The sequence below is a fragment of the Penicillium hordei genome, assembly GCF_028827395.1.
Source record: "Penicillium hordei strain IBT 12815 chromosome Unknown utg000004l_segment0_segment0, whole genome shotgun sequence".
Lineage (NCBI taxonomy): Eukaryota > Fungi > Ascomycota > Eurotiomycetes > Eurotiales > Aspergillaceae > Penicillium > Penicillium hordei.
Window position 1 is genome coordinate 2,425,593 of NW_026623145.1, and position 15,475 is coordinate 2,441,067.

At 48.9% G+C, this 15,475-nt stretch overlaps 6 protein-coding genes across 6 annotated transcripts; 2 read left to right on the forward strand and 4 right to left on the reverse strand.

The window, feature by feature from the left end:
- Positions 1 to 4,062: 4,062 nt before the first annotated feature.
- N7537_008138 (uncharacterized protein) lies at positions 4,063 to 4,281 on the forward strand (the record flags this gene model as incomplete). Its single annotated transcript, XM_056899193.1, has 1 exon — positions 4,063 to 4,281. The coding sequence occupies one exon, from the start codon at positions 4,063 to 4,065 to the stop codon at positions 4,279 to 4,281; it is 219 nt and encodes a 72-aa protein (XP_056751269.1).
- Positions 4,282 to 5,654: 1,373 nt separating this feature from the next.
- N7537_008139 (TFIIIC subunit 6 family protein) lies at positions 5,655 to 6,603 on the reverse strand (the record flags this gene model as incomplete). Its single annotated transcript, XM_056899194.1, has 2 exons — positions 5,655 to 6,491; positions 6,550 to 6,603. 2 exons carry the CDS (start codon positions 6,601 to 6,603, stop codon positions 5,655 to 5,657), a joined length of 891 nt encoding a protein of 296 aa, XP_056751270.1.
- Positions 6,604 to 7,291: 688 nt separating this feature from the next.
- On the forward strand, positions 7,292 to 9,106 carry N7537_008140 (uncharacterized protein; the record flags this gene model as incomplete). Its single annotated transcript, XM_056899195.1, has 2 exons — positions 7,292 to 8,611; positions 8,669 to 9,106. Coding segments are annotated over 2 exons (1,758 nt in total), but the record flags the coding sequence as incomplete, so codon positions are not given.
- A 714-nt stretch (positions 9,107 to 9,820) lies between these two features.
- N7537_008141 (WD40 repeat domain-containing protein) lies at positions 9,821 to 11,806 on the reverse strand (the record flags this gene model as incomplete). Its single annotated transcript, XM_056899196.1, has 3 exons — positions 9,821 to 9,972; positions 10,039 to 11,401; positions 11,471 to 11,806. The coding sequence occupies 3 exons, from the start codon at positions 11,804 to 11,806 to the stop codon at positions 9,821 to 9,823; spliced, it is 1,851 nt and encodes a 616-aa protein (XP_056751272.1).
- Positions 11,807 to 12,368: 562 nt separating this feature from the next.
- Positions 12,369 to 13,502, reverse strand: N7537_008142 (STIMATE family protein; the record flags this gene model as incomplete). Its single annotated transcript, XM_056899197.1, has 2 exons — positions 12,369 to 13,016; positions 13,083 to 13,502. 2 exons carry the CDS (start codon positions 13,500 to 13,502, stop codon positions 12,369 to 12,371), a joined length of 1,068 nt encoding a protein of 355 aa, XP_056751273.1.
- A 1,032-nt stretch (positions 13,503 to 14,534) lies between these two features.
- On the reverse strand, positions 14,535 to 15,260 carry N7537_008143 (putative pre-mRNA branch site protein p14; the record flags this gene model as incomplete). The annotated part of the gene is made up of 5 exons (XM_056899198.1): positions 14,535 to 14,635; positions 14,709 to 14,836; positions 14,896 to 14,952; positions 15,063 to 15,086; positions 15,229 to 15,260. The coding sequence occupies 5 exons, from the start codon at positions 15,258 to 15,260 to the stop codon at positions 14,535 to 14,537; spliced, it is 342 nt and encodes a 113-aa protein (XP_056751274.1).
- Between the last annotated feature and the right edge of the window lie 215 nt (positions 15,261 to 15,475).

The window sequence follows — 15,475 nt, forward strand, 5'->3', positions numbered from 1 at the left end:
TCATTCAGATCCACTGGTGGCTGTCTCGGTCCGGGGATTTTCGCCATTGGGAGATAGTTTGACGAGTTTGACACGTTTGGCCAAGGCCAATTGCAATTTGATGCGATCTTTGCGAATGTCACCGGGCCGGTGATAGAAGAGCCGGTCACACACAATTAACATATCCCTCCATGTGTATGTCATATCTCCAACCGGAGGGGCTCCCCAGGGCTGGTACCTGGACGACTTGCGGGGTAAACATAACCCTCGTCTTCTACACAGTGCACAGTCTTCGGTTGTACATCGTTATTCGTTAGAAATGGCGCATTTGGGACCTCTTTACCCCAACAACTATATCGTATACCTTTTTTTTACACATCCCAAGAAATTCATGGCGGGGGCCTTTACGTGATTGCGGACTCTCGGCGGGCCTGCGATTGGAAGGGCCCGCCGGTCTCCGAGATATGAAGTAATTGCTGTCCTCTAGGGGAAATGATATTCCGTTCCCGTGACGTAAAATTTGAAAAGCCTCAGGCATTTTTCTCAATTTTCTCTTCTGAAGACCACTCCCGCTCGGATAGCCTTCCGATCCCCCCAGGTTTTCTTCAATTTACTTTGGTTGATCTGGTTTGCTTGACACATAGAAAGTCTTCCCCATGTTTCCCAAGGTTTCCTGGGGCCTGATTGGTGTCACCATCTGACCCGAGCTCGGACGCCAAATTCACAGCTGTCCTGGATATATTTCACTGGTGTTGGCAGTTAGCGAGAAGTTTGTGCGGTCAACTTCCAAGACAGGACACGGGGCACTAGCAGGTCAGAAGATCATCTAGAAGATAGTCAGCTTGCATTTTTGAAAACATATTCTCTGCAAGGTGGGAAGTGGCATAGAGTTCAGGGTTGCAGGTCCAAAGTAGGGCTCTCGTTCCTGAAAGATCGTGACAAGTCCAAGGGATGTCATAATTAGATAAAGATCTTCGAAGGTGTGCAAGGGCCAGAATCGAACGCGATTCCAAATCCAACAATTCGTCAGTGCTAATCTGTAGATCGGGCACCCCTCCCAGCAGGGCCAAAGAGTCGATTATCTGGTCTCGATCTCTTCCGATCGAACTGCCCCCTGCGTATCGATCGCATCAGCCCTGTGTTCGCCTTGTCATACATATATGTACTTGGCTGGAGGGGTACACCAGGGTACTTATTGTAGGTATGCCCAAGACTGCCTACTATCAAGTCTAGCACCTACAAGGATACCCCATCAGTCGATAAGGCAGACAAGTTAACCTGAGGTGTTGGGTAGACCAACATTGATTCAAATATGTATGTTCTCAAGTAGTCCGAATAGCTAGTAGCCCATGATCACGTCAGCTCATAACCATGCATCCACGATGCATGGGATGTGTTGTACATCTTGTACCTGACGAATCCATCCCACGGTTAGCGCCGCAAATGTCGAAAATAGTGTATCTAACAACACACTGAGCAGCCAGCTCGTCACTCCCGCTCTTTGGCCCTATCTCTACAATCTATCGCAAGTACATGGTCAAGGGTATCTGTAAACGAGCGGTGAAAAGGACAAGTCACCATGCCGAGAGCTTATCTTACGTGGTCACCAAAAGACGAAAAGAATGTTATTATCTACAACACTTCACGAGGTACATGGTGCACCTCGATATGCAAGTATACTAGACATAGCGCAGAAGTTCCTGATACCGCAATATGATACTCCATAGTATATTAATGTTGCTATTATAAGCAGATACTACGGGGAAGCCCATCCGCGATCCAAGGAGGTCCAAAATGCCCAAGAAATGCGCCTTAGATCACCGTCGGAGACCCGGCACCCAGGAAATCAGGAAATCAAAATATGTGGAATGGACATTCTAGAGATTCTAGAGTAACACTCCCCCCTTTCCCCCAGACAACTTATCCATTGTGAGTCCGTATGTACCAGTGGGGTGGAGTGCATTGCATATTGAAAATAGTCAAATCACTACAGTGGCCCCTTGAATCCGGGGGAGAAGAATTGTGGAGTTCCCTATTCGGACGTCGATCAACGGTTGAACGGTCAAGAGGATTTTAGTACTTTTGTAGCTCAACGTTTGTGCCCCTGAATTTACCAAGGAGGTGACGGTGAATCATTAGGAAAAAGCTAACCCCGGATCATGGATCGTATCCCTGGGTTGGGCATCCGACTCCGTACTCGTACTACTCCGTACACGATGACACGATGTAAACACACCTCAAAGGATTTGATATGCGCCTCAGACTGTTTCGGCCCCTGGCGTGGTCCACTGCTCTCCCTGGTGATTTAGCCGAAGTTCCAAAACTATTACCGGTTTATATGTGGCGCCATGCGATATACTATTTCATACAAGTTTTGTCGTGTGTTGCATTGGTGTTGCACTATAGGCGGGTCTACCGGTACTTGAGCTGCCCCTTTTATCATATACAACTCAACCCAAGTGTCTTCGGGCAATCTTGTCTCAATTTTTAGAAGATCGTCCTGATTAGCAATGCACCTCGGGAGACGGTGAGCACGTCAAAAGAGAAAAAGTCCTGATTTAAGTGCTTTCAATAGACGGTGAAAATGGCAACGCCTCCAAAATCGGATGATACCTTTTCCCCGGCAGAGTACAACATACATATATATATTTCACGTCATGTCAAATAATAGCTCCGATTCCTGTCGCCACCCCCCAGCCAACCCCCTACACCGCAACGGAAAAATCCCTTCCATTAGTCCGGCAATCTGGTCGCTGGGCCCCAGTTTTTGTTCTCGAAAGGGATCACCCGTATCCGCTCTCGTGCCGAGGTCAACAGCGAGTTTTCTCCGGGAAACGCTAGAAGGCGTAGAATCATAGAATACAACCCTTAAACTAGCACTAATGCATTAGTTTTTGAAATAAAACTTTGCCGATTCAACCGGTTTAATCGGCTTTCGCTAGCTGTTCCCGTCTTCCAAACTAGTTGTTTCTATGGCAAATAATGTCAATAACGCAATACATAATATCAATTTGATTCATCGATTCTCACCCCTGGGTCATCTCCCCCACACGAACGCGTCAGGCCCCATCTCCTTTGTTTTTTATTTCTCCCCGACAGGCTTTCCGGGTTGGGCTCCCGCTGTTCCGATGGGGAATGTTCTCCATCCCTACCACGATAACTGGGTCATTGGGCGGTTTAGAATGAGGCGAATAGGCTTAGCGGGCAGATCCCTAGGGAGTAAGCATTAGGCCTGGCCAGGTATGCGTGTACTGGGTACTTTCGTGTTTCCCCACGGAATGTACTCCTCCACACTTTTACGGGGATGACTTTTTTTATTTGAATTTGATTATCTGTTTTGGGGTGTCTCATATCTCTTTTTTTTTAGATTATTATTTATTGATAGGAGAAAAAAATATAAACGACCCGTTGACCCTGAAATCGTCTTGCCTTTTCTTCTAGTTCTGTTCATCCTCTTGTGCAATTATTTTCAAATACTACATATCAAGCACTGTCAACAGCTTTGCTATCATCGTTCGCTTTGATTGTCTTCCAAGTCTTCTACCGGAGCAATACTATCACTGCAATAATCAAGTTAATCGAGTCTCTTACTGTCACAACTACACCCTATCATCCCAACCACAACTCACTTCTCACCTCCCATCAACCCTTGGTACTATTACACCTCGCAAATACCTGAACCCAATAATTTCTTTCATCCTTGTAAGTATAACTCCCGTCATCACTTGCCACATCACATCGCTCCCTCCGATCCGATCCACCGAAACCGGGCCTCGGGCAACTTCGGAGCCACAAGCTTCATCTATACCGGAGCATATGCCAAATCCAAGTACAAAGCACAAGCACTCTGCACAAACAGAAAGCTGACCTTCGATCTCGTGAATATAGCTCCAAGAATAATCCGGCCTTATACACACCTCAAATTCCAGCCGAGGTTGCCGATCAATTCCATACTTTCCCAAGTATAAAATCCCACAAGCCAACAACTTCATTCTTCAACATATTTAAACACCAAAACTCGAAGAGTCCTACTCTATCCTCTCAACCTTTACACCTTCAATCAAGAAATCCAAATACAATACAATGGCCACCGTCGCAACCAAGACCGCAACCCCCGTCATGTCTCCCTCCTTCTCAATGTCGCAGGACATCTCCCGCGCCATGACAGCCTCAAACCAAAAGACAGAGAAGACTCGCTCAATTCTCATCGACGACATGCCTCCCGCGCCTCCGCCATCGCCCGTTGCCTTCTCCAAGGGCAAGGCTTGCTACAATAATATCCCGAGCTTGAGCCTGGAGTGATTCAAGCTCTTTTTCTCGATTTCGGGTTTCGTTCTCACCATCCTTTCAATATGTTCTTCTTCTTGGTCTTTCCAAGAAGAAATTGTTGTACCATCATCTAAGATTCCCTGATAATGGTCTTGCGCACTTGGACTTTTAGAACCGTTTGGTGGATTCGCCTTGTCCTGTCCGTTGCTCTCTCTCTTTGATTTTTTTTTTCCTATTCGTTCTTGACTTGATATCCGCGATGCTTGTTAGCCTTATGTCTTTCCTTTTGCTTGTCGCCTGTTGGATTTAGCGTGTTGCATGGCGGCGCGGACACTTATTATCTGGTTCTGGTTTTGCGCGATGGGGCGCCTTTAAAAGTCTGGGGAATTGGTGTTCTTAATTTTGGGTTTCCCTGGGCTTTCCAAATCAGAAATGAAAATTGGATATTATTATACTACTCTGTATACCTTTTTGCCCGGTGTATACTTAGCACCGACTCTATATTATACTCCCTTTCATGGCTTTGCTACTACAACTGTAATTGCTGTAAAAAAGAACCCAAACAGTCCAGAACTTGGACTCGACCTCGGGAAGTCGAAGATACAGTGTGACCATGACTGACGTAAGGGTTGCTAGAACACTACTTTTGTGTGTGAGAAATACAAAGTACCAAATACATAGTACGAGATATACAGCGTGGAAGCTGTAGTCTGACGCGAGCAATGAACCGTCTGCTTGGTGCATGTGAAGATATGCCGATCCCGACGTCACCAGTCTCACAGTGAGGAACAAGATGGGGTCGCACAACCTGCTCTGTGCTCTGTGGAGAGGTTCTAGATGCCAAAAGGGGAGCATTGGATACAGGATACAATTGGTTTGAAGAGCAATCTATGTGTTATCATGGTTTGTGTGATTAGTGATTTTTCTTAACGGGAACAAGATTTTCATTCCTGCATTGGATTTGTGGATGGTGCTACCCTCTAGATCCACCTAGACAGTAAATGTTTAGCGTAGCTAAAATGGCTCCATCGATTGGCTGTTCCCTTGGCCAAGTTGGGGGCTTATCTCCAGTGATTGCTTATTTTGGGACGATTGTCCCAGGTTGTGATGCCATTCCTCCAATATCGTAGAAAGAGAGAGTCAGTGGCGTGTCACCATCACGAAAGTAGTCTCTTTACTTCTAGCAAGGATATCAATATCTCTTCGTCAGTTCCTCGATCCCCGGCACTTCCACGTGACAATACAAGTCGGCTACGTAGCAATAGCGGAGAGACTACAACGCAGACTCAGTGAGATTCCGACATCCGGTGGCTTTTTCAGGCCCCGGATGGTGGACCCAAACGACACAGGGTCTAGACCTAGACCCGAATTCTGTGTCGAGGTCAGCACACTGTCGATCTGCACATTCATGAAGTAAGATCATCGCTATCAGACGTTAACTCCAAGTCGGAATCAGACTCTGCCTCGTCAGGATTGAGCTCTTGAATCAGCATTTCAAGAGTCGCCTTGGCCTCCGAGTCCCCTCTCGAAGCACGTTCGTTCAGCCGCTCGATCTCAGCAAGCTGCGCCTCGGTACGGGCCCAGCCTTGCTGTCTATCCGTCATATTCACCTGCCGACGTGTACTCATGACCGTGCGAACGGTATCGCCCTCCCCCTTGGCGTTCTTGATCTGCTGCAACCTGTGGAGGAACTGTGCCTGGTGGGATGGCGCCGCGGGACGACGGGGTACTCCGAGGGGTTCGGCATCCTGAGAAGCCGTGGACTCGACGGTAGAACCTGTGGTTGAGGGTCCCTCGGCAGGGCCTTGGGCTTGTGCTAGTCCAGCGCTGGGGGCGAGCTGTGCCTTCCGACCGAGGATCTTCACGCTGTTGGCGGCTATAAGCTCGTAGGAGGGGCCACGGTGTAGCGGTTGGAGGAAGTGGTTATCCGGATCGGTTTCTGCATCTGGACTGGCAAAAACTAGTTCGGTGCCAATTTGATCGGCCCAGGAGCAACTGAACATTTGGTTGTGGTATGAGATGATTGGGTTGGTCGTGTGGAGGTCGAGAATTTGGATTCGTTCGTTCACGAGATTGCCGGTCTCGGCGCTCTCGATCGGAGGATAAGCTTCGCTTGGAAAAGCTTGGCTTATATCATCTGCAGGGTTCTGTGTTTCCTCCAGAGGCGTTGCTCCTTTTGGACGACGGCGTGGAGGGCGCACTGGGCCATGGTGGGCGGTCAGATCCAGGTTGAGATAAAAGCTCTATTAATTGATTAGCGATATAGCGATATTGAGAGAGGATCAAGTTAATTATTCCCACCTCAGTCTCTGTGCCATATTCATATTCATATTCTTCGGATTCGGAGTCGACCATTGTATCCATGAAATGCAAGGTGATAATCTGACTGGTCTGGAACAAAAACCGCAGATAAGATAAAGATGAGTCAGCTTTCTGCAAGCGGTGAGATCAGGGCTGATCTTCCCCTCTTTTCCCAATTGGGACAAAATCAACATTCGACCTGGTGGCAAATATGGCAACATGTGCATTTCTTGATGTTTCAATTGGAGGGGTTATCCCTATAGAATTGACTTTCTTTTTGACTTTTCCGGCCATAATGCACTATTTAAAAAAAACACAGATTAGAAATCATTTTGGGAGTACATCCATATACATGTCCAAGATTATACAATCTTGTCTAGAACTAAGTAGTGTGATGCCCAGCCTTTCAGCCTTACGGAAAAAAAAAAACCAAAAACCAAGCCCACTCTCTTTTCACCGCAACAACTTAAGACAAGGAGAATGGGGTCATTTTGTAAGTTCCCGTCGCTTCCGCCTCCGGCTCTCGACGGATACTCCTATGCACTCGGTATATCGCATCCGGCTTGGCTATGACTTTTCTGCATTTCCGTTCGCTCCCGGTCTGACCAGTTCAAAATATTGATTCTTGCCGTCGCTCTTTCCTTTTCTTTTTGCCTTTTTTGGAACTCCTTGATTGGGAAATATTCTAGGACTCGGAACACCGGGAGTTCGCTAACAAAGGGACCTGTGTTTTTATATAGGGTACCCCGCGGTCCTGTTGTGCACCCTCCTGGTCCCAACCCTCGTTATCTCTCGTCCCACCATAGTTCCTGGGGAATGCCCGACCGCTGCAGCCCTACCATTTGAATACCACTGCATTGAACCCCTAGCCTCGACTGCAATTCCCGAAATCGCGGTCTATGAACATACCCCACATAGTTCTTCGGCCCTGACAGTCTATGTCGACTCGCTCCAGCAGATGACCCGGAAGGCCAAGGCAACAATTGCCATGCTCTCGACCCTGATCGCTTATGTATCCATTAACAGCATAATCCACGTACTCCGGCCGGCTGCTTTTGTCTGGTCTGCGGAAGATCGGGAGGAGCGGAGCTGGATCGCGAGCTCGCGCTCGTGGTTCGACCGTAAATCCTGCCGATGGCTCGGCATCTGTGGTGCAGCCCATTTACAAACCGTACACGGTGAATTCGGACATCGCGATCCAGCGGAGTGGGTAAATGCGCAAGACGTCGAGCCAGAGGCACCATGGCGGTCCTTTTGGCTTAGCGGGGCTAGTGAGTCCGAGTGGGATGCCGAAGAGCGGGCTCGGCGGCAGATCCCGGACTATGTTTTCCACTATGCCCCACTCGTTCACCTTTATTCTGGCGAGCAGTTCTGGCCGGGGGACATCGCAGAGCACTTGCATCATACTACCCCGACCCTGAATTACACTCCTATTCAGGCCCAATGGGACCATCCGACGTTGGCCGATCTGGATGAGTTGAACAAGTGGGGGTCCAGACACGTTTTCTTGACGAGCAATGATGATGTACAGACGCGTCCACCATGGCTGGAGGGTGACAGGAATATCCCACAAACAGATGAGAATCACAAGGAAGAATCCTGGGCTGATTGGGATGGTCGAGTCGATGGTGAAATTCCCGGTGACACGGAGGAAGACCGTGCCAAGTGGTACGATTTTCACCAATTGCAACAAGAGGCTGCAGAGGTACACGAATCAAACACCGATGAACATTCTCAAGCTCAGCAAATACTCAAAGAGGAGATCCGCAAACGTTACGGTGGAGAGGAGATCAACGATGGTGGTGCCGGTGGTCGAAGCGACGCCCCTGCAATCCTGGTGGTAATGGACAAAGGCAATGGAATCGTCGATGCGTTCTGGTTCTACTTTTACAGCTTCAACCTCGGTAATACTGTTGTCAACGTGCGGTTCGGCAATCATGTCGGTGACTGGGAGCATTGTCTGGTGCGATTCCACAATGGCAAACCAAAAGCGCTCTTCTTCAGCGCCCACCAAGGCGGAGAGGCTTATAGCTACGAAGCCGTTGAGAAGATCGGGAAACGGGTAAGGACACAAATGACACAAGTAGCAAGTATACTTTCACTAACTTTACCTTGTCAGCCCGTTATTTACTCTGCCGAGGGTAGCCATGCCATGTACGCCACGGCCGGAGTGCACGAGTACCTTCTCCCCTGGGGACTGCTGCACGATTTAACCGACCGCGGTCCACTATGGGATCCCCTCCTCAACTCGCAGGCCTATACCTATGACTTCGACAGCGAGAATCTGCGAGCCTCCACCTTCAGCCCCTCTGCCCCCACGGAATGGTTTCATTACAGGGGCCATTGGGGTGACAAGTTCTACCCACTAGGCGATAATCGTCAGTATCGATTTGCAGGCCAGTACCATTTCGTGAACGGACCCCTTGGCCCGAAGTTCAAGCATCTCAACCGCCACAAGGTGTGTCAGGGCCCCGATCGTGCTCCCTGCATCATCAAGAACTATGTCGAGCAAGGAAAGCGACCTCAACGGTGGGGTCCAAGCAGACCGGGAGAGTAGCTTTTTGTGGAGATCCATTCAACCTAGGAATCTCTCAAGTCTCACTCGTCTATTATGGTTACAAATTATCTACCCCATATCTCCTTCACCTATCCTCAGAATCTTCTGAAACCACACCAATTTATACCCAACCCCAAATTTAGCAAAGCACGCCGGGGGTGATCCTTGCTGAGCTATTTTTTTATTTTCCTTTCCTGCGCTTTTTTCTTTGATGTTTGCCCCAGATACCCCCTTTGTTACTGGAAATCCTTAACCAAGGCCAACAGTATAGAACCTTCTCACGAATGAGATCATGGCCCTTCATTCAATTTGACACGACTTGCATGTGCTATGGCGTGTTTACTGGCTTTTATTCCCACCCTACTCTTATCTTTTGGATCCTGGGCGTTCTGCGTGTTTGCTTCTCTTTGCTAGAAAGCTACGAACAATCTCAAAAAAACGATTGGCCTATTACGAAAGTATCATTGCGTTTATATTTGGGTAATGCTTAGGTGCTATCTTGCTTTGTTTTTAATCTATTACTGTAGAACGAGGTTTGGACGATGCTTGGTATACAGGCCCAGGCAGCGATTGAGATCCAGCCCTAACTCTATACCAACCTTGGAGATATGGATTGACGGCTGCAACTGTAAAACAGAATGAAAAGCATCTTCCACTATTGGGGTAGTAAATATATGACGAGAAAACATAAATATTTTATTCAGTACGGGAACTCTATCCCCGAATCTCCCAGAGTCGGATACCACCTTGCTCATTACCAACAGCCAACTGCCCCGAGTTCGGTGAGATAGCCACCGAGGAAATGCGACCCAATGGCGTATTGGAAGTAGGCCAGTTACGGTATACCGTGCAGGTAGGAAGGTGAACTAAAAGAAAGACCGTTAGCAAGGAAGACACAAAAGACAAATTACAAGCAGAGCCAGAAAACATACCAAGACGCAATGCATCACGCTTCCACCGACTCGCCATAACCATCATCTGCCCATCAGGCGCAAAGACCAAGTGGCTAATAGGGGTAGTGAGCTGATCAAGCACACGCACCGGGTCAGGGTTACGCGGGATACCCGACTGAGCCGGAGAATCCTTCTCAGCAGCAGAAGCATTCGCATACGCAGCCGCCCACTCGCGACGATCATAAACGTTAACAATACCACTGGAAGAACCAATTGCAACCCACCGATCCCCACCAAGCTGAGTCCGGCCCGAGCGACCACCAAGGCTGAGAACCGTGGTGCCGACAGCACCGGCATCGACCCAGCGCGCAACAACACGGCCGACACGTCCATCCCACTCAGAGACCTCACCGTTCTTCGACACGACTGTCATACCCTCGCCGTCAGACCACCAGGCAAAGTCTGCGACGCCGCCGCGGCCGTCGACGCGCACCTGTGCGATCCACTGCGCGGTGTTGGCGTCCAGGACGTTGATCAGACCGCCGCCCTTGCGGGCTGTGCCGACTAGGCCGACGAAGCGGCCGCATGGAGAGAGCTTGAAGCGCTCCATGGACTTTTGCTCTTCCTTGCGGTCGGAGGAGCCGTTGACTTTGTCCACTTTACCGGTGTCCAGGTCCCAGATGTGGAAGTAGCGTCGGCGGCCCGAGGCGAAGATTTTGTTGCCTGTGGGTGCGGCGAAGGCGGACGTGTGGATTGGTGTGCGCTTGATGTGCAGGGAGGTGAGGAGAGGGTTTGGTGCGGGTGCGGAGGGAGAGATGTGGTGTAGGAAAAGGGTAGAGGCTGGTCCGGAGGAGAGCAGGAGCGGGTAGTGCGGGTGGAAGGCCAGGGAGTCGACGGAGGAGGGTTGGGATTTTCCGATGTCCTTCAGTCTCTGGATGTCGATGACTTCCTGGCGCAGCTTGCGCTTTGTGTTGGAGCGCGCGTTGTCTTCTATGCGCGTCAGGTCGGAGGCATTTTGGAGGAGCTTGGCTAGAGGCTGCATAGAGAGATTCTCGTTCTCGTCGTCCGAGTCAATTTCCTCCTCGCTGCCCGAGTCCGAGTCCGTCTTGCGGCGCTTGAGCTCAGGCGTGGCCCACTCCGGTGTCGGGTGCAGGCGTGTGAACTGTCTGCGCAGTCGTCGGACGTATTCCTTGCCGTTGACTACATCTTCGGCTTCGGTGTTGCGCAATTTGCGCAGTCTGGCTTGGCTTGCTAGCGACACGGCGAGGCGCTCGTCGTCGCTATCGTACCATACTGCGGGTTCGTCATCTTCTTCTTCGTCGTCGTCCTCGGCGTCCGACGGGGTTTCCGGCGATGGGATGAAATCAGTGGTGGGAGGTGCACCGGAGTCAAGGAAGAAAAGCTAGATTAAAACAAAATTGTTAGATCGAAATCCCGAGATCTGTAAACGCATGGGAGAGGAGTCGCATACGTCTGAATCGGCTAGAGCAGCCAAATCCTGGCCCTCGCCTTCCTCGGCATCTTCGCTGGCATCGCTCTCGTCATCACTGTGCAGAGTGAGGGCCATACCGGCCTCACGATCTTGTTGGTTCTTCAATGCGCCCATGAACCCCTCATCGTCGCCAAAAAGCATACGCTCTAGCTTCTTCTCCGCCTCATCTTTCTCGGGCACATCGTCCTCATCCGAGCTGGTTTCGTCGTCCATCTCGACATCCGAGTCCTGCGGGCGGATATCGGCTGTAGTGTTCTCGAACGGAGACCGAGTGGTCGTCCGCTTGGACTTTTCTTTTAGCCCTACGTTAGGCATAGTGGTTGGTGTGAGGATATCTGCCAATCAAGTACAATTGCTTGCAGACTCGGTCACCAAATTGATACTTGAATGCAATAATGCAATCCTAGGCTGCGAATGTTCCTCAGGCGGAGCTTGAATATTTTTCTTCTTTGATTTTTCCAGAATGGGCAGATCAGAGCGGTGTGGAAGGCGGCATATATTGTTGCCTTAGATATAAGGCGATAACTCAGGATGTTATCAACGGCCATCTAAATAAGCTCTAAGACACCCATTTGACATCTTTTTCGCCGTCTTTAGAAAGAATTGATGAGAAGAGCCATAATAAGAGACAAGGAGTAACTTTTTCCACATGGAAAGGGTGGCAAGAAACATAATATCCCATTGGATGTCCAAGGTTCAATTACGAGCAATACAACCAACAGTTATCCAAACGCACACTAGATAGCAGGGGAAACGGTGTTAATCATAGTAATATTCAAGAGTGAAAAATCGTATACACGTTAAAGACTATTAGTAACACCAAACATTGAAAACAAAACAAGTACGAAATTTCCAAAGTTAGAACACAAAGCAATATTCAGTGATGTGTTACACTAGCTTTCGAGTCACGTTCATCAGTACTGCTACCCGAACTCGGAGGTTCATACGGAGGAACAGGATTGTGATCTTCAGGAAGTAAATGCTCGGATACCTGAAGAGCGTCTGCAGTAGCCTTCGGTTGCGATGTGGTTCCCGGAGATTTCCCGGCTTCTTCATCATCAGAATCAGTTGAATATGACTCGTCCAGGCCAGCAAGAAGAGCCTCCCGGCGGTGAGCATCATCGTCTGTGGTAGCATCTCCAACCGCGTCATCCACCGCGTATTGTGAGACTGGTTTCTTGATGAATATGTCGATGATATAATACTGAATGGCGTTCATGATGACTGGGAAAAGAAGCATGACGAAGAAGATCTGCACAGCAGCGTTTCCTTCTGTCCACCTCAGAGCCCAGTCGCCGACCTTGACAATGAAAGGTAAGAGCTCAATGAGGAAGAACACGCATATCTTCATGCCGAGCAATCCCATGAAATAAACGATGGCCTGTTTGAGCCACCATGTTATGCGTGGGGGTTGGCCATAATTGCCCGACTCTATTGATTCTGGGGGGTTTGCAAGAGGTGTGTAGGATGCCAAATAGTTGAGAACGCGGAGAAGGAGAATCAGAATGGGGATACCGAGGGTAGTCTGTTGCATCTGTTAGCCAGAAGCTCCTCAAAAAAAGAGATAAAAACAAGATCGGGAGTCACGCACGTCGATCCCAAGGTTCAGTAAGTAGAATGAGCATGGGTTCGGCTTGTATGAGCTTCGAATCTCTAGCTTGCCCGCAGAAAACATGGACATGACCAGATTCAGCATGTGAAGCATCACAGACCCGGAGACTTGTTTTGAGACGTCAAAGGCCCAAATCTTTAACGGGCGCTGTGGTCGTTCTCTCCATCTCTTATAGACTAGGGATAATAATGCGAGGCCACCGAGGGCAATCTGAACAAACACAGAGAATGGACCAAGCAGCTTGCATTCACCTCCTTCGCCGTTTGGATCCTGCCCTGGGCTTGAAGAATTTGTTCCATGATAGTATAGTGTGTGTACGCTAGAGGAAGTTGGGGTGGTGGCCGCGATGAGTTTGGTCGTCGCTATCGAAGCCAACGAGCTGGTCGCGGTGTCCATCATTTCTTAATCTGGTAAAACCAGAAAGATAGTGAGGAATCTCAGTTGGAACGCGACATATGCTGGAAACCAGATGGTAGTAACAGTAAGGGCCTAGTAACCCCAGGCAGGGCCTTGGAACCTTGGAAGGTTTATGAAAGGCGGAGACAGCCGAACGTCATACGCGTGACATCGAAGTGAGTGGCAATGAACCAGACAAGCGGATGAGTAGGAACAAGCCTAAACTTGTAAAAAGTAGTTCCTTTTTGTGTGGGATAGAAAGAGAGAAAAAAAAAACAAGATATGGAAAAAGGGTGAGGGTCAAGTGAAGTGAGTTTGCGCGGTGCTGCGCCCTAGGCGGTGTCAGGATCCCCGCAGCGGGATCGACAAGGCCGATAACATTTCCCTTCCAGGGTTTTTGGATGGCAGTACGGCTATTTTAAGAGTCTTTAGTCTTGGCATGATATTTTTATTTTACTATCTACTTAGATCTGGATTTTGATATGTTTTATACACAGAGTCCAAGTCGATGCCAAGCTTAAAATTCCCCTACAGAAGAGTGGGTACTGCTCAGTGATGCGCCAGCCCTACCTAGATAGATAGACCCTAGCTTTAGCTTGATATCGTAGATCCAGATGACACAAAGCTCGAGCAAAGCTCGAAAACAGCTCAAGACTCGAATATCTTGTCACTTGCAGTAGTGTGGCATTCGCAGAAGCCTTCGCACCTAGCATCTAGCTATAGCACAGAGAATGTTGGAGCAAAGTGGAGGGTCGAATTGACGAAGAGAGTAATAGTAGTAATGGTTAAATAGAATAAACATAAGAAGAAATCAGATCTCGCCAGCGTGTTGTTCGCACGGTAATTTCTGGGTCAATATATGACGACCAGAACCAGCCTCGCCCACCATCGAACCCTCTGAAATAAGAAAAAAAAACCCCCAGGGAATAAAAACGCCGGAAACCCCTCAACCAAGCCGCGATTGAATAGTAAAGCCGTTGCAATACCATGCACAGCTAAATGCTAGCAGAGGGAAGAGAAAAAGAATTCGTCACATCATTCTATCCCGTGTTGCTGTTTGAGCCGTTCTAAATTCTCCTGCCTTTCCGTAATGTCCTCTTTCGTACGGACCATCTTCTCTGGCTGATGATACAAGACTATAGATAACACCCAAAGTTAGTCATCTCCAAATAATATCAGGTGCTCACTTGATCCATATGCAATACGTACCAACCAAGTATCTGTTCTGGAAGTTGAAGCCATTGAGTTTATCGCATGCCTGTTTAGCGTCGTGAACGTCCTCGTAGACGACGAATGCGGTTCCTTTGGAAGTATTGGCGATACCCTGGCGAATTTGACTGCAAATGAAATGGTATTAGATCGGGTTCTGAGACACGAGACCATGGGTGGCTATTACCGAATGGGGCCAAATTTGCCAAACAGGTCGAACAGTTGCTCCGCTGTTACGTTGTAGCTATTGAGAAAGATGTCAGCAACCCGGTCGCGATTGTAAATGGCGAGTTGCAGGGCTGATCCGCCGGAGAAGCGAGCCGGGGCAAAGCAGCGAAATGATCAGGTACATACTTGAGGTTCTTGACGAAGAGAATCCTGTAGAAGAAGATAAAAAGGTTAGCGCTAGTCACTTCTAAAAGTCAGGGATCTGCTGAACCCAACGATCAAGCAGTTGATGGCGAAATGGCACTTGTGTCGACGATCGGGGGAGGGGCATTGAAAAAGTATTCTCACGTACCGATTGGCTTCGGGGGCGAGCTTTCGGCTCATTCTCAGAGACGAGAGAGTCCTAGAAGATGTTGAATGAAAGTGTTGACAAGAAAGATACGCAAGGTATCAGTTGCAGTGTTGGAATAGCGAAGAGGCAGAAGATCCGAGCAAGGCGCAAGGACAACCACGAGGTTTGTCTTGGCGGTGCGCTTACTTATCCCGGTTTAGTGGCAGTTGGTTCTTAAACCGTATGTGACCAGGTCATGTGACTGACA